The sequence below is a fragment of the Taurulus bubalis genome (assembly GCF_910589615.1).
Source record: "Taurulus bubalis genome assembly, chromosome: 11".
Classification (NCBI taxonomy): domain Eukaryota; kingdom Metazoa; phylum Chordata; class Actinopteri; order Perciformes; family Cottidae; genus Taurulus; species Taurulus bubalis.
Window position 1 is genome coordinate 19,682,504 of NC_136599.1, and position 18,078 is coordinate 19,700,581.

The 18,078-nt window shown below is 41.4% G+C and overlaps 2 protein-coding genes across 2 annotated transcripts; one reads left to right on the top strand and one right to left on the bottom strand.

Moving 5' to 3' along the window:
- Nucleotides 1-2,059: 2,059 nt before the first annotated feature.
- On the bottom strand, nt 2,060-8,685 carry dalrd3 (DALR anticodon binding domain containing 3; the record flags this gene model as incomplete). Its single annotated transcript, XM_079225654.1, has 13 exons — nt 2,060-2,179; nt 2,886-2,954; nt 3,069-3,185; nt 3,320-3,378; nt 3,629-3,755; nt 4,213-4,295; nt 4,435-4,493; nt 4,813-4,877; nt 5,001-5,102; nt 5,251-5,309; nt 6,166-6,479; nt 6,753-7,060; nt 8,452-8,685. The coding sequence occupies 13 exons, from the start codon at nt 8,683-8,685 to the stop codon at nt 2,060-2,062; spliced, it is 1,716 nt and encodes a 571-aa protein (XP_079081780.1).
- A 6,762-nt stretch (nt 8,686-15,447) lies between these two features.
- On the top strand, nt 15,448-16,685 carry LOC306743871 (GTPase IMAP family member 9-like; the record flags this gene model as incomplete). Its single annotated transcript, XM_079226436.1, has 1 exon — nt 15,448-16,685. The coding sequence occupies one exon, from the start codon at nt 15,448-15,450 to the stop codon at nt 16,525-16,527; it is 1,080 nt and encodes a 359-aa protein (XP_079082562.1). The 3' UTR covers nt 16,528-16,685.
- Between the last annotated feature and the right edge of the window lie 1,393 nt (nt 16,686-18,078).

The following is an 18,078-nucleotide window of genomic DNA, read 5'->3' on the forward strand; positions in this document are numbered from 1 at the left end:
CAAAATGTTATGAATGAGGTACAAAATGCAAGGGAGAGAAGAAAAAAAAGCAGGCAAGAGAAAAGGATGGAAACAGAGAAAAAGAGCACAGACAAACGGCACGCCACATCCTCAGGGTTCCACCTCCAATGATGGATCACCGTTAACAGCATGTACTGTATATCCGTGCAGTGTGTGGGTTATTGTTGGATCCGGTGTGCTGGAGTGGAGCGCGGGGGGATTTATCTATAACAGTATCAGGATGTACATCTCTCAGAGACAAACACACAGCGGGAGAGTCTGTCATGGCTATTTTAATTCTGCAGACAGGAGAGACACAGAAACTGTAGGCGGACAGATGTGTGTGGGAGAGTTTGACAGTATTATTCACATTCAGATGGGGGATGGGTACACTTGACGGTCAGAGGCATATGAGGAGACTTTAGGACAGGAAGGAATGTCCCGTGAGGTTGAGCTGTAAATCTTATCAGCTGGTGCATGGTCGTTACATTGATTTCGTTTCATTTTTACATCTGTCTCAAGCCTATAATGGATGATTAGTTCATTATTTCGTTAAAAGGCATTATTTTTGCTTCAATTGTTAAAAGAATTTGAGTCGTCTTCACATCGAGAATTTCATCGTGTCCATGAAGAACACAGATAGGAAAATACTTGAACTTCCAGAAGCCAGTGGCAGTCAAATTAGGCATGCTGACCTCTGCATGTGAATATATAAACACAGCTCAGGATAAAGGGAGCAGAGATGGGAGTACGGGTGGCAAAGAGGAGGCAGAAAAGAATGAGAGATGGGAGAAGAAGGTCAGCGCTGTGAGGCCTTAAGGGTTAAAACATGGCATCAAGAGAAACATAACAATGGCTAAAGTGAACATAGCGTATCTATTATAAACTGTACAGTACATCCGTTTACAGATACAGTGAGATAATGAACACTTTAAGGTTGGAAGAAAGTCAAAGTCCCTCATTGTGCATCGCTCCTGCTTTAATACTGTGTTAATTACAGCTGTGGTTAACAAGACAGTCATTGTAAATAATCAGGATGTCGTAAATATCCCATTCCCTTTTCTATAGAAAGTAACAAATAAAAGTAAAATCCATAAAAAAACAAGCAACATTTAGTGAGAAGTATGTATTATAGTTGATACTTGTGTACATTAAATGTTTTATTCCAAATTGAGATATTCACCTAAAAAAAACACCAACTTACAAAATAATGTGTAGTGGAGAGTTAAAACAGGCTATGGCACATTTCAACAGACAGTAGGACTGTAGGTAGCTGAAGAGGGAACAATTCACATTTCAAGGATCAATTTTAGGTCATTAGGTGAAAATTTATAAATAACTTTTTTTTGGCATAAAACTCTTCATATATATATATATATTATGTTCATGCCATTTCATGCATTTTCTAATGGTATGGCACAATGCCCTAATGCTGCTAACGTACTGCTTTTGTAAATAACTCTGAACTCTGTTATATCTGATACACGGTTGGTTGATATTGAACATTTGTGATTTGTCACGCAGGAACACTGTGATTGGAAGGCTCTGAATAATCTTATAAACACAGCAATTAGGACTCGTGCAGAATATATATTCCGCAACCTTTTTCTTTTTTTAAAATGACAATAAATATTTGTGTGGCATGGATAAATACAACGTGGGTAACATACATAAAATGGGACTTTTAACAGTTAAACAAGGCAAAAACGTTTTCTTCAGGCAGTCTTCTTCAGAGAGAAGAGAATTTTAGCAACAGAACGTGGGGGTGACTGAGATAATAATGAGGGAAATTCAGGACTTGGCTCAGTCTAGTGGGGTGTTTGGACCCATTAGAGCAGAATTGAAAAGCATCCCATCTTTGCAAACTATTTCTTGAGTGGCACCATTAACGGCTTGAAGTCTCCTTGGAACTGATCCCAGTCACAAAGTAGTTTGACAAAATGAGGGGAAAAGGCGACGTGCACGTGATGGAGCTACAATTGCAAAACATAGGACTGTGTGAGATGGTCGGGTAAGTCGGGCCAACAGGTGATCACAGGGTGTGTGGACTGAGACCGAGCTATAGCTGCCGGATGGGAGGGAGGTGAAGGGTGTCCAGGGCGCTGTGGTAGAGCTCTCTCAACGCTCTCAACAGATGCAGACGACAAAACATCTGGTTGAAGAGATGAGGCAACGGCTCCTGGAAGGAGAAACAGAAAGACGAGAGGAAGAGAAAGTGTGTGTGCGTGGTGGAGGGTTTAAAGGAAGAGAAAGAAGAAAGGTGATGATGGCAGGAAAGGGAAAATTATATATTTAGAAGGAGACAAGGAAAAATATTTAATATTGCAGATGGGTTTTAGTTTTTTTGTGCGACAGTAATCACATTATGTCGATGACCAAAAGTCACCAGACAGGGCAATGGCCTATTAACACGCTAATCTCATATGATGTGAAACAGGAACGAGACAGACACACACATTAAATTATTTATAGGCGTTCATCACCAAAACATACACTCACTGAAGGGGTGCTCATAATTCCTTTTCAGCTAATAAATGAATGCATAATATAATATTAGTGTAATATTAGGGGCGAGGATTGGCGGTTCGGTACCCGGCTCTGCGAGCCCATGTCGATGTGTACTTGGGCCAGACATTTAACCCCAAATTGCTCCCATAGCTGTGCCTACGGTGTGTGAATGTGTGGATGAATGTTAGCTACTCCTGATGGGCAGGTGGAACCTTAGCCCCTCCCATCAGTTTATGAATGGTGGTGAATGATGACAAGTAGTGTAAAAGAGCTTTGAGTGGTCGGAAGACTAGAAACGGTCTATACAACTGCAGGTCTATTTACATACATATACTATAATAAGCATTTCTGAATATATACAGTGAATTAATCCTCACCCCCAGCACATGGACTCTGTTGTAGTACGAGCTGAAGTCTTTACTGAGAGACACGAGAAATTTACAGATCTGAGGATCACAAAAAACACGTACATAAATTAGATAAACATCTTGACAGCAGAGTTGGTTCAATACAGTAATCATCAGTAATTGATGAATGAATCTCAATTTCAATCCCTTGACCTGTTCAGTCTTAATATTCACTCTGGCTCCACCCCCTTCACAGTCTAACGCTTGTCCTGATTGGTCCAGCAGCTCGGAGAAGGTGATGAGGTAATTGAACAGGAGTAGCCACTCGCCCTGTCAGTCAAAAACCAGAGACAGATGGGATTAATACTGAAAGGTTGGTCGGACTTCTTACGTGAGTATTTTTTAATGGAAAGATAAAAGGAACCCTAAAGAAATGAAAGGAGTAGAAGAGAATAACGTGGTACCTCTTCTTTCAGAGAAGAGAAGTCTAGCTTGGAGCATTCAGGGATTTCAGGGTATAAACCTGCAGATAAAAAAAAGTCAGAAAACTACATGAACAATACAATGTAATACAATCCTAAAACAACCAGTTGTGTAAAGCTGATGCATTTTTTTAATGGAATATAAACTTGCTTTGTGGCTTGTAAATTTCACCCTGGGATCAAGAAAGTTTCATCTAAATTAACAATATTGCAATTTACTTGTTAATTACACGTTGTATTATTAATCTGAATCGTCAAATGAAGGTGTCTCTTGCAGAGCACAGCTCTCACCCTTCTCCACTCCTCTCTCGTAGCTGTCAAACAGAGTGTGCAGCCTGGCACAGTTATACATCACAAACACTCCTCCTCTCGGCCCTTTGGTGGACACGCCCCCTTCCCGCTGGACATCCAGTGTCACCTAAACAGACAGCTCTGTCAGTCATTGTCTGCGTCCGGTTTGTCAAGTCAAACAATGGATCAATACGGTTGTTTGGGACAAAAACACGCACAGCACATAACCACAGCATAACCACATAATAGCTCAGTGTGCAGCGAGTGTTTTACATTACAAGGGCAAACAATGTTTCTGTTTATTCTATGTGAATTACAATGTATTGATAGTATATGTTTGAATGTAAGCGGACACTTTAATGTATGTGCATGAATGTGTACAGAACCCTTATGTGCAATTTTTATTTATTATATATTGAACGTTCAATTATGTCAAAATGATCTAAATGTTATTCCTTCATTCAGCGCATACTGTACATTTAAAAAGTGGCAGATAAAAGTGTCTGAAAGTGAAAACAGTTGATTTTAAACCCTGCCTACACGACACACTCAGGTGCAAACACACAGGTGTGATGCTGACTCACGGGACTGGTGTGGACTGTCGACAGCAGCTCAAATCTGACAGTGGCAGAGGTCATGACCCTGATGATGTCATCCCACGTCTGACCTGCAAGAGGAATAAGAGGCGGTATTTCGCTCCAGTTAACTCACCTTAACTGTAGTTGATGCTAATTAGTATCAGTCAGGTCGCTTAGATAAGTGAGGAGCGGATAATAAACAATGAGTGTGTCCATAAATACACACACCTTCTACTTGATCTCCATACTTCATCTCTGAGGCCTCCTTCATCTGACCTCTTCTCAGCCTGGAGCAAATGAGGAAGAAAAAAAAAACAATAGGAGCCTCGTTTACACAAGACAGTTGAAAATATGCAGCGATTACACATAGATGAAGATAGCACCATCATCATTGAGTTCAATTAGAGCTGCAATTTCACAGTGCAGACAAGATCCTCGTGAGAGTGTCTTATGTGATAATAAATGTCTGGTGGAGAGCTGGGTAGCGCACATGGAGACGGAGGGAAGGGCAAAGAGAGATGGAGGGAAGATGAAAGGAACCTAAAGACGAAGACAGACATGTGGAGAAAAGACAAGAGAGGAGACGAAGACAGTGATGTGTCTTACTGCAGATATTGTGCAGCTGTGAGGTGAGAACCAGGAGTCTTCACAGGCCCACACACCAGATGTCTCTGCAGACACAGAGAGCAGAGCAGGTAAAGAACAGGAACACAATGCAATACATGATTGTGTGTGTGTGTGTGTGTGTGTGTGTGTGTGTGTGTGTGTGTGTGTGTGTGTGTGTGTGTTGTTACCTGTGTGTGTACCACTCCACTGGCTCTCCACAGCACGGCTATTTGCTGCTGACGGAACTCGTCCTGACAGGAAGTCACATGTAACGCTGTTGCCATGGCTACCTAGAAAAAAGAGGCAGCAAGGACATATGAATCAATGCTTTTTCTTTTTTTCTCCTGTAGTTTTTAAATGTTGAAAAAAGGAAATTATCAGTGTGTTTGAATACTGCAAAACTGTGCGTCTGTCTCTGTGTGTGTGTGTGTGTCTTACTGTGCAGTCAGCAGTGGCAAGGTCCAGTTGCGCCAGGTGAGAAACACTGTCTCTGTGTACTGAGAAAGACACACCAACAGTGTGTTACTAGTAAATATACAAAATCAACTATCTGTTATCCTCCTCGTCCTTTCTCTTAAAGGGGAGAGAGACGTGTGCATTACTTTGCAGGAAAGTGTTACTCCTCATTGGACAGAGGTTTGCTGGAGACCTTCTTCAGTATCCCAAAAATAAACTGGAAGAGGCAACCAGCAGGGCGATTATTATTCTTGTCATTGGATTTTTCTTATTGAGCCGTCAAAGAAACGAGGTGCAGCAAAACTCTGACCAACAAAGTTAGTAGAAATCACTCTCACATCGGTCTGTTAACGGGTTCCCTGTGGACCTCTAGCAGCACTACGTCGATCCACTGGTCGATCGGCGCAGTCATTTTCCAAGCAATGTTAATATATAAGGAGCGATGTTGCTCCACGTAATCACGGGTGATATTGATTAACTGTCAGTTACTGTCAGCATTGATTTTGACAACGGGTTAGAGGTGTGAGAAACTTTGCAAAAGCTCAAAGAGAGCGAGCAGCTTTTTTTTCTTCAAACAAACAGAAATTGCTTAGATCGTTTGTTGATGCACAGAACAAGTTAGGATATCTTCACGAGAAAGAACTGAAGCAATCTGATGTTTGCTCATTACATCGTTTCTGAAGGTTGCCTGGCAAACTCACGGCCACCTCACTGGCCAAGACCTAGTTCCAGCATGTAACTCCCTGTAAAACCACAACTTTTTTTTTTTTTTGACTAACCAGCAATTTGTTGCTGTGAAGTTTCTAAAATGCTATTTTCAACGTATTAACTCCATTGTTCAGCAAGCACAAATCTCAGACAGATATCACAAAACGTATCATCTCCTTGTGACCTCACCTATGCAGGTACCAAGGCTGGGGTCGTATCCCAGCAGTCCCTCCTCCTGGAACACTCGTTTCAGGTTGACCCTGAGAGCTTCCTCGTTCTCGCCCTCCTCCACCTTTCTCCCTCCTCCTCCACCGCTGGTCCTCCTGGCTCTATCGGTTTCCCCCTCTCTGTACGGGGAGTTCTCCAGAGCCTCCTGTATCTTCTCCTCCCGCTCCTCGTTGGTCCAGTTGGCCGGGGTTGTCGGCCATTCGATGCCCAGAGCTCGGAGAAATGTGAAGATGTCGCTGTCTTCAGGAAGCGTGGGGCAATATGACACTAAGAATCTGAGACAGGTACGGAGGTTAGTACTGATCACAGCAGCTGTGTCTGCATTTAACAATTATTTTCATGAGCAATTGATTAATACTATTAATTTTCATTTTCTTCAATTAACTAATCATTTAGTCTATAATTTCTCAGAAAATATTGCGCCCAAGGTGACATCTACAGACTGCTGATATAGCACAGACGCTTTTGTTTCGGGTGACAGTAACTTAAAGGAAGTGGATGTGCGTGGATAATTTGGAAATCTACAAATCGACCACCCAGAGACTCACCCCTGTCTTCTCAACAGCGCCCCCATGTGGTCCGCCAACAGAACGGTCCTCAGCTGGCCCATAGTCATTGTATCAGGAGTGGGTGTGTTGGGTTTAGGGTGTAGCGCCGGGCAGTTGAGCACGACACAGCCTTGCCTTTGACCCGAGGGCTTCAGGTACCTTGTGGCTCCCTCTGCCAGGACCGCCTTGAAGGCTGCGGCCCGGTCCACCCTCACCCTCAGCCCCTCGCCCATTACCTCCCCGCCGGCCATGGGGAGAATCCCACTGCCACGGAGGGACAGTACCCTGGACATCACTGCTGGAGGGACCTGGGTGTATAAAGGGAGCAATTAGAGACTCGATATACATATATACGTACATACACACACTTACATCTATATATACGTACATACATACACACACACACATATATATACACACATACATACTGTACATACATATACATATATACACGCATTAACAAAAGTGCATGTGAATGGTTGAGGAGAGAAAGTGGGAGAAAAGACTGAATTTTATTTTAGTAGATGAGTTGATAGTGTAGTTGTATGTAATGTATTAGTAGTTGTGTGTTTTATTCAGTCATCACATACAATGACGGAAAAGGCATAATGCTTATATATTCCTATCCTAAATTCTTATCAATTAAGTTAGTTAACCCTCAAGATAATATATAGATATAAAATAAAACAAATATGAATATGTATGTTTTATTACTATTAGTAATATACATAATAGCTTATACCTTAAGATGTCTGTCTGAACAACTTTTGCACATGCATTGGTGCTTACAATCTTACGAAAAGATGCATATCACACAGTGGAAAAATATTAGATGATGTTATCTGCTTCAAAAACCCACATCAGTGTATCTGTAAAATCATCCTGCATGCTTAGGATGGAGGATGCAACATGCACAAATACCAGCATCCTCTTGCACGAGGATGCTTGAACACGCCCACGTGTACAACGTGCCAGCGGTGTGTGTTCAAAGATACATTGGTATGAATTATTTGCACTGAGACGTAACCGAAATAACTCCACGTTGTACTACAGACTGGCGTGAAACAAGCTGTGGAAAGAGGCCTACGTGCTTTTCCAGTTGCAGTGCAGCTAAGTGAGCTGCGTGTTTGTCTGACCCATATTGCGTGTGCAGCTCATGGGTTAATAATTACTGCCGCAAGGCTGTTGAGGTCTGGTCGATCATGATGAGGCAAAGTCTGCCGGGTTTTAGCTGTCTCGTTGTCCCTCTAACCTATTTAGGGTTTTGATGGTTTGAAGGACTCCGACTCGAGCTCCCACCTTGTTAATCAAGCAGCCAATTGGCCTCAGCTGAGCGGCAATGAAGCAGATAGTTCCGGTCACGCCGACTCACGTTTGAAACTGTCGAAAACACCGTCCGCCCGTTTAAATGTCACTGCGCCGAGCTAAAACGCACTCGCACCATTTAGCAAACTGCCAAGGACGGAACTATACCGCCGAGTGGAAGGATACAGTGTCAAACGCGTACGAAGTTCAACGCGTCAACCAGCGATGTTTAACGTGCCCGGCTGTGATTCCGGTTTAAAACAAACAAACAAAATACGTCTCTTTCAGTGCCTCCAGCGCCACCAGAAAACAATAAGGCGTAAACGCTGTGAAATGAGCACGTGACCCCGTTAAATTAGGGGCCGACCCAACAGGTAACCGTTATTAAACCCACCTGTCCGTCCGTATACAGCGTGTTCAGCATCGTGGTGGGAGACAAGAAGTCCCGGTTCCGTAGGTTTTTAGCGCTGCTCTCCTTGAACCAAAGCTTCTCCGGTTCGGGGAAGATCCGGTCGCCGTTCAGCTGCCTGGCAGCGGGGACATGGTCGCGCTTCCCCCGCAGTGCGGAGCTCAACGCCCGGACGGTCGGGCTGATCCGGAGGAGAGCAGACTCCTCAGTGTTCTCCATCTCAGGTGAGCGAGCTGCCAGGCTATCGGCGCATCCACACCCTGCTCATGGTCGTGTTTCCAACCCGCTGGTCGCTGCTGCTGCAGGCTATGAACTCGCACTGCCGAATGACATGCCCTGTTTCCAGCCGTCCGCTTAACCGCTCATCGATGTCAGATATTGGCTGTAGAGGAGGACTGCATTGGCTGTTTTTTTTTTCTCTCTCTCTCTCTCTCTCTCTCTCTCTCTCTCTCTCTCTCTCTCTCTGCGGAACCAATAAGTTGTACTCTGTTTCTTCCGAGGTGAATTTCCGTGTCGGACCATCGGGGCTTGCCTAGCAGCGCCCTCTAGTGTGTGGTAGAGTAACTGCAATCTCAACTACACCATCTGGCCAAAAGTATGTGGACACATACCTTTAACAATTGTTTCTGGTCCAATCAGGTGTCTAATATAAGTATTACTGATTCACACGTTTATCTTCTATGTAATTCCTCATGATCAGCTGCTTTTTTTAAATGTATCCATGCCACTTGAATATAATTTACTGACCTACTGATTTTCAGTCATCTGCATTGACTGACTGTCGTATTCATCCTGACAGAGTGGCAGGGAGCCAGTGGAAAGAGGCCAGAACTGGAGTGATGTCGTCTGTTAAAACCAGTAAGAACTAAAGCCTAAAATGTTTAACAAAACAAAGAGCTATTCACCTATTGGGATTAATAGAGTGCAAATCTCACTTTCACCAAACTATTTTTATTAAACGAAGATGCTTATTGTAAATACACACACTAAAGACCCTCTCTGACAGAGCACTTGTAGCATTGACAGGTATTTCTTGGCCAGTGAATGGGCATTACCATGTTTGCTCTGTTTACATGTGAAATAATGTGAAGATCAATTTGTATTTCATGAACAATGTCCTACCTAAACTCACTTTGAGACATGGCGTTGTTGTCCTCTGCCACTAGAGGTCAGCGTTGTACCATCTACAAACAAGTATCCTCTGACGAGTCAGACTAATAGTGTTTGCAATGAGACTGCTGTGCCTTTTTAGGTAAAAGCTGGAGCTTTAGGGCCAAAAATATGATCTGTAACTTTTTATTATAAGTGGTTGGTCAAGATTGGACCAAAAACATAATGTATTACCAACCATATCAAAAAAATTAAATAGGTTATATGAACACGTGCTTTCTTCCTCGGTGTGTCTACTCTCATTATGCTCTTAATCAAAGAGGTCAATAGTCCCAGGTAGAAAAGTTGACGTGTGTACCTGCAGTAATTTATTTTTTCCACTTTGGTGCACAATAACTCCTCAGTGAACTGAGAATAGAAAATCTGAACATAAACATTATAAAGTTGATATTGTGAATGACTGTGGTAGCAGACAGTAGCCTTTTTATATTAATAGCAAAGTTTAAATAACCACACAGCCTCCAGATCTAGTTTTGATTTTGTACATTTACCCTATTAATAGGAATACGTTTGGCTAGAACACACTGTACACCATGCTATCAAAGACTGTCTTGCTTAATGAGGTCAGAATGAGAATGTATCTTTATTTAGTGATATTGTAGTTGCACAATATCACTACACCAATGCCTTAACACAGTGCTCTTGCGCTTCTGTTTTTTTGTGTCGCACAGAATGCAGATTTCCAGCGCATCACAATCCTACTGAGTTCCATCAAGGGAGTGTTTCTGTCCAGGAAACTAGCCTAAGCAACCTTTCCTATCCAAAGAGCCACAGTTTACCGAGGGCGCAGTCGCTGCAAATCATGATTAGCCACCTGCAGGTGAAGGTGCTTGACAGCAATGTAATTGGATGTGACGCACATTTTAGTTAACAAAATATTACAACTTTTATTTTCAGTGACACGATAGTTGCAAGGGATGCAAGAAGCAAGTTTACTCACTACAAAATTGTACATATTATTTTACACCTCTGAAACTGTGTATAAAATGGGCTTGATGCAGGATTATAAATGTAACATAGAAATGGTCACTTTTCTACACGCTCTGTGGGAATGCTCCAATGTGTTGCCTTTTTGGAAGTTAGTACTGAAAAACCTAGAAGGGAACGACACACAAATGTCTATATTTAATCAGATCCGACAATGGTACCTGGACAAAACCAGTGAGAGCCGTTTCCTGTTTTTATTACAGGTGGTGCAGGTACAGGAAAGTCATTTAACTAGAGCCCGTTAATATGAAGCGACAAGTATACTGTCAACATTGTGAGCACCCTGAACAAATTTGTATATTGTTAACTGCTCCGACTGGCATTGCAGCATACAATTTACATGCCTCAACCATTCATACAACACTAGGCATTGGTATAGACACCAAATTACCATACACACCTTTGGGTGAGGAAAAGATTAATAGTTTATGTGCCCAATACAGTAATCTGCACATTTTAATAATTGCTGAAATATCCTTGGTTGATCATAAACTGATGGCGTATATTCATGGCAGATTACGGGAGATCAAACAAAGTGGGGACTTTTCGTGGATTTTTGGCCTTTTTTGCCTTTTATCTGAATCAGCGGATTACTCATATCTCCTCAGAGCGATGTGTTTGTTTGTCTGTACTCTGTGCCAGTTCGCCAGTTACACTATCCCCAAGCAATATGAAACTGAATGTAATAACCTGTATATGCTAACCTTGTTGGGACAGCCATGTTCACATTTTCTGTCTGAATTATTTGTAAAATCAATAAAAAAACATTTAAATAAAAGACTCTTCCAGAGCAAACACACAGTATCTGCTGAAAAGTATCACGCTGCAGATGAGCAGAGAAGAGCGATTCCTCAACTGCTGCAGCAAACTGAGTAAAGTAAAGATACTTTCACGAAGTGGAAGTCTCAAACTCAACTACTGCTGCTGGTTGTGTGGCAGCTCATGAGACAGTGAGGCGTCCGTTAGTAAAAACGTATCTGTCCTCTGTTTGTGGTGATCTAAAAGTCCAGTCTAGTGAGGACGCTCAGTGTAAACTTAGCAAAGGATATGAGTTCTAAAGTGTAAAGTACAGACGAATCTGCCCACGTGTCGATTGTCTCAACATTTAGCTGTTTGCACCCCGTGGCCATAGTGAGCAGTTTGAAGAAGAAAGTATCCTTTATTAATCCCCTTGGGGAAATTCTTCTCTGCATTTGACCCATCCCTGGATGGCGGGCGGTGGGCGGCCCTGGGGGGGCAGTTGGGGGTCTTGCTCAGGGACACTTCGACATGTGAGCTATGGGGGGACTGGGGATCGAGCCGGCTACCTTGTGGTTGCAGGACGACCACTCACCCCCCTGAGCTACAGCCGCTCCTCAAAGAAGAAAAGAACTATAGTTTCAAGGAGATTTCTTCCCACCCTGAGCACAACTTGCTCTAACTAACTGACTAAACCTTAAGCACTCAAGCACAAAAGAACCTAAAGATTTACTCGTAAGTCTTTGTTTTTCTATTTTTTTTCACGTTTTAACAGTCATTTATATTAATTTCTATTGATGCACTTTCTGGTTTATGTGATTAATACTTTTTGAAATGTACTTTGAATTGTCTTTGTGTACATAGCCTGTCATATTCAAATAAACTTGCCTCATAATGTCTTGCTTTCCTGAAACATGTCATGCTTGTTAATCATTGCATAATTTATTACATAGGTCAAAACAATTTAAAGTCCAAAGTATCACGTGGAATGTAAGAACTGCTACCTTTTTCTGTAAATACTGAAGCGGAGGGGGAAAGCTGTGCTGATCTGAAGAAGTGCTGCCATTTCTTGTAAATGGTCAGGGAGGGAGAGAGCAACGTTTACGTAAGGTGCACATGTGACACAGGGACTTTCTGTCCAATACAGCAGGGCCGGATGCAGAAGTCAGATAATCAGGAGACAAACTGTGATACTGAATAAGCCTTTTTTTTTAAAAGGCAGAATTCAAACAGAATATACAAGGCAAACAACAGTGGGAACTTACAAAGGAAAGTTACGTTTTAGGAAACGCTGTGACAAATAAGACATGTGGTCACAAGTTTAATATTTATCTGTGATATACTAGTTATTATCATGACTTATCATGACTGTATGCAGTTAAATGATTATCTTTTTTATCAGTATTTTCAACCTGAGGTCATGTACGTGTTTTTGAAAGGGCTCAAGGTTTAAAACATTTGAAAGTACTCACTAAAAAATTTATACTGCACTAAAGCTCTAGTAATAACTGATTGTGTTATGTTACAATGCTTGTGTGATATGTTTAAGCTAATAGTAATACTAGCTTGATTAATTCATCTAGAACAGGGGTCGGCAACCTGCGGCTCTTTAGCCCTCTGTTGCGGCTCCTTGAGGCTTTGACAAAAAAAAGAAGAAAAAAAAAGAGACAACTTTTTTTTTTGGTGGAAAAAGGTCAAAATGGCTCTTTGGATACGAAAGGTTGCTGACCTCTGATCTAGAATAATGAATGTCTCTTGCTTTCTTTGAACCAAGATTACATACATTTATCCAAAATGATTCAAGACTGTATATTGTAATTTGTATATATTCTCACTTGGATTTATACACTTAAAAACTCATTCCACAACCGAAACCTCCATAAAAAGCTTTAGTTTCGCTTTCTATTTGTGGGTGTGGTTTAGTACATATATGTGCATGAGAGCTGCAGTAGACACACTGAACCCTCTGAACTTCAGCTGCAGCATCTTCTCCACTCTTTAACCCAAACATGGCCAGACTCTTTGGTAAGTCGGAACCTGTAACCTTGTTTTAAAGTACAGTTATTGCATGGTGATATAGCAGTACTCACTGCTGAATCTAATTTCATGAGATGTTCCTCTGTACCTCCTATAAACGTATACTTTATTAGACTTACTGGGTAGAACTGCTAATACATGATTTAGTTTTTCTGACTTTAGTATCAAGATTGTAACCTGATTACACATTCTCGATACTTATTTCCCCTTAAAATCATGATTTGTTGATCCCTAGAAAGAAAGAAAAATAAAAAGGTGCATAGTTGAGTCAGATGAATGTAGTTTTTGTTCTTAAGAATGTGAGTCTGAAGTTAGTTTGTTTTGTTTTTGTCATTGTCATCACAAGGAGGTTACGTTTGACCTTGTCTTTGATGTATTACGTGATGTGACAAACTGTTTTATTATTCATTATAGTATTGTTAAAATCTTAAATTAAAGAAATGTTGCAGTTCCACACCAGCTGACAGAGGTTAAAAGTAGGTTAAAAGTCCTGGGCCCTGTTTCTCGTACCTGGCTAAACAAAGTCAAGCAAATGTCCTAACCTCCAGTTTAAATTAGCGAGATGATTGACATCAGGCTATCTGGGTTTCTTCACGGCTGATCCGCGCTGAAACGTCTCGTTAATTCTAGCCAGACGTCAGTCATCTGGATAAATGCGCGCGCCCGCTCCTCTTCAGAAGGGATAATAATGGAGCACTGACACCACGATGTTTTAACAGTACGATGCCAAATAAACTCAGAGGAACCTCTTTTTATTTTTCTGATGAGAAGCAGGAGATGATCATGAAGGCATATGAGGAAGTCAGTACCGTAGTCATTCACAGCAAACGCGTTGCGAATATTCCAACGTTTTTGCAACATTGTTGCCGTGAACGCAGCTTTAACACCTGCCCCGCTGCGAGACATAAGCGTCGCAAATATATCAGACAAGTTAAATGCGTCAGTGTTGGGAAAATGTATCGGCTAATTTGAAGTGTTTCATCACCCAAATCAATCGGATTATATATACGAATAAATATATACTTATGAGGATATATGTACTGTATGCGCGTATGAATCATGTACTATATATGTGTATATGAGTTTGAATATGTGTATGGGCGGATCAGTATGTATGTATTATTCATAATCAGAAATCCAATCAATTGAAGCAGTGAAAATAAATTATGTGTGATTCTCTGTATTCTTATCATGAGTTCACCTTAATCATGTTCTACAATAATGATATGCATGGTGTACTAATAGCACTGTCATATAATTATGAGTGCTTTCAACACATCCATAAGTTTCTTAAGAGCTAAATAAACTTAAGAACAGCGGCATGCAGCGGCTGATAGTCTGTGTCTGAGACGGGCGATCAGCTGCGCCTGGTGATCAATGTCCGCGGCTCGAGAAGCTCTCGTAAATAAATTATTTCTTGCCGGCAAAATCTATATCGCCGCGTACAGGAAGTCATGTTGATGTAAAGGATGGATCCTGGCGATCTGAAAGAACTCTCTCCCTATAAAACTAATATAACTAATATCGCTCCTTCATCAATGAGGAAGAAGCTGCCTTTTTTGTCCGTGGGAGTGTCCAGCTTATCCAGTGAAGTTCAGTAAACCTGCCCGGGAGCAGGTTTACATTTTTGGATGTGTTGCTATGATGATTTATCTAAGCTTGCTTCGAGAAACCGAGAAAGCCTGACCTACGTCATCTTATCCTGACAATTAGCCCGCTAACTCAGTAAGCCAGGTACGAGAAATAGGGCCCTGCTGTCTTTTCTTGTAAGTGGTGAACTGAACATTATATATGGAAGCCACATTAGATCATGAAGAGAAAGTCTGAAGAGAACATGTATTTGTCTCTAATGAAAGTCTGCAAGAAAGGTTGTAAATTGGAACCTCAACAAACTCCTTTGTTGGCTGTCAAAGCAGCATAATGGATGCTTCTTTTCTTGTATACCTGTACAAGTTGCACTGAGTATAATGTGTGTACAACCTGGTGTAGATTCTTATTCAGTGTCACTTATTCTTCTACACAGGAAGCAGCAGAAACAATGATGAGGAAATGAGGATAGTGATGGTGGGCAAGACTGGGATTGGGAAGAGTGCCACTGGAAACACCATTCTGGGGCGACGTTGCTTTGAATCAAAGTTCAGTGGAAAGTCTATGACTGTAGACTGTTCCAAGGGCAAAACTACGGTGGACAGGCAACAGGTTGCTGTTATCGACACGCCGGGCCTGTTTGACACCAGGTTTAGCAAGGAAAAAACAACGAAAGATGTGACCCAGTGCATCACTTACGCTTCTCCGGGACCCCATGTGTTCCTGGTGGTCATCAGGCTGGGCAGATACACTGAAGAGGAAAAGCAGACAGTGCAGAGAATTCAAGAAATCTTTGGCCAGGCTGCAGACAGATACAGCATGGTCCTCTTTACTCATGGTGACCAGCTTGAAGACACTATTGAGGCCTTCTTGGAGGATTGCTCAGAGCTGCAGGAACTTGTGGACAGATGTAATGGCCAGTACCATGTCTTCAATAATCAGCTGCAGGATCGCTCTCAGGTCACTGAGCTGCTCCAGAAAATCAGAAATGTAGTCCAGAGGAACGGAGGACACCACTACACCAACGAGATGTTCCGAGAGGCAGAGAGGGTAGTTGAAGAGGAGAAACAACGCATCCTGAAACAGAAAGAAAAGAAAATACGCAAAGAGAAAGAGGAAGTGGAGAGGAAAGTTCAGGAAAAATATGAAAAAGCGATAAAGAATATGACTGAGCAATTCCAGGCTGAGAGAGAGAGAGAGAGGAAAGAGAGACAGGAGGACATGAAGAGGGAGAGGGAGTGTATGAATGAGGATAGAAAGAGGGAAAGGGAAGAGAGAGAAGCAGAGAGAAAGAGAGATAGAGAGGAGAAAGATAGGGAGATGGCAATCATGAAGAATGAAATGAAAAAACAGTATAAAAAAGAACTGAGTAAAGGAAGAGAACAGGTTCAGTTAAAGCATGAAACAAAGGCCAGAGAGGAAGCTGAGGAGTTTAATCCATTATTTCCTCTGGTAGTAGCTGGTGAATTAGTAGTTAAGGGTGGAGAAGCAATAGTTGATGGATTCAAAAATGTAGGACGAGCCATTTGGAATTTGTTTTGATTGTCTAAATGTCTCCACATATCTGGAACAAGGTCCCTGAAAGCTGCAGGTCTGCTGAGACCCTCAGCTCCTTTAAGTCCACATTGAAGACTTTTCTGTTTGCTGTTGCCTTTTAATTGAACCAAATTCAATTACTGCATCTCACTAATGCATTTTATTTCTTCAACTGCACTGCAACTTTTATTCAACTTTTATTTTTTATGTTGCTTTTTCTACTTTTATTTTGCTTTTTGACTGTTTTAATGTTTTCTTAACTGTTTTTAAATCTGCATTATGCTTTCAATGGTTTTATGTGAAGCACTTTGAATCGCCTTGTTGTTGAAATGTGCTATACAAATAAACTTGCCTTGCCTAAATACAAAGGAAGCCTCTAGAAGCTCCCACTCAGAGGAATATATAACATAAAAATGATTTCATCCACAGAACTATCTTAATTTTCCTTTTTTGATCATCTGAGTGAATGATAATGAAACTAATTGAATTAATCTAAGTAGAGCTAGAGACTATTGGATAGCCCAGGGGTCAGCAACCTTTCGTATCCAAAGAGCCATTTTGACCTTTTTCCACCAAAACATTTTTATCTGGAGCCGCAAAATTATTTGATATCACAGCTTCTGAAGTTTTAAATATAGTCATATATACAACAAACTATAGTTTGTTGTATTTATGAAGTTATAGAACAAGAATAAAGACTTTTTTTTACATTGTATTGCTATTCTACCTGTTTATAACTATCAAACAAAAAATAGTCACGTGTCGGCTACATTAATTAAAAATACAACTATGCAGACCTTCAGTACTATCTATATTTGTGGCTCATGTGGTAGAGTGTTTGCCCTGAAACTGCAAGGTAGCAGGTTCAATACCTGTCCTCTTCAGTGAGTTTTACATTTTAAACGCATATCTTTTGCTACGTTTCCACTGAGCGTCCTCCTCACTAGAGCACGGCTACCGGAGGACGGATCCGTTTTTACTAGCGGACGCCTCACTGTCTCATGAGCTGACACAGAACCAGCAGCAGGAGTGAAGTTTGGAGACGTGATCCACTTCCTGAAAGTATATCTACTTTACTCAGTTTGCTGCAGCAGTTGAGGAATCGCTCTTCTGCACTCATCTGCGCGCGAGGGCGGGACTCTGAATCACGAGCAGCAGCTGCAGGGCGGAGCCTTGACAGCGACGTGACGCACATTTTAGTGAAAGAAATATTTAAACATTTATTTTTATTTTCAGTGACCCAATATCACCTAAAACTCCAAGATAAGAGGACTTCCCTTTAAACGTTTTTCCACTGGGCAAAGAAAAAAAAAAAGTTGTCTTTCTTTTTTTTCTCTTCTTTTTTTTTGTCAAAAGCCTCAGGGAGCCGCAACAGAGGGCTAAAGAGCCGCAGGTTGCCGACCCCTGGGATAGTCAGACATCATATTATACTCTCACATTGATATTTTTTGATGATTTATTTTGAATAAGGCCTAAAGTGGTATTCAGTGTGTGACATTTTAAAGTATTACATTTTAATCAACATTTTAATCAACAGCATAGTTTGTCATCAAAGCA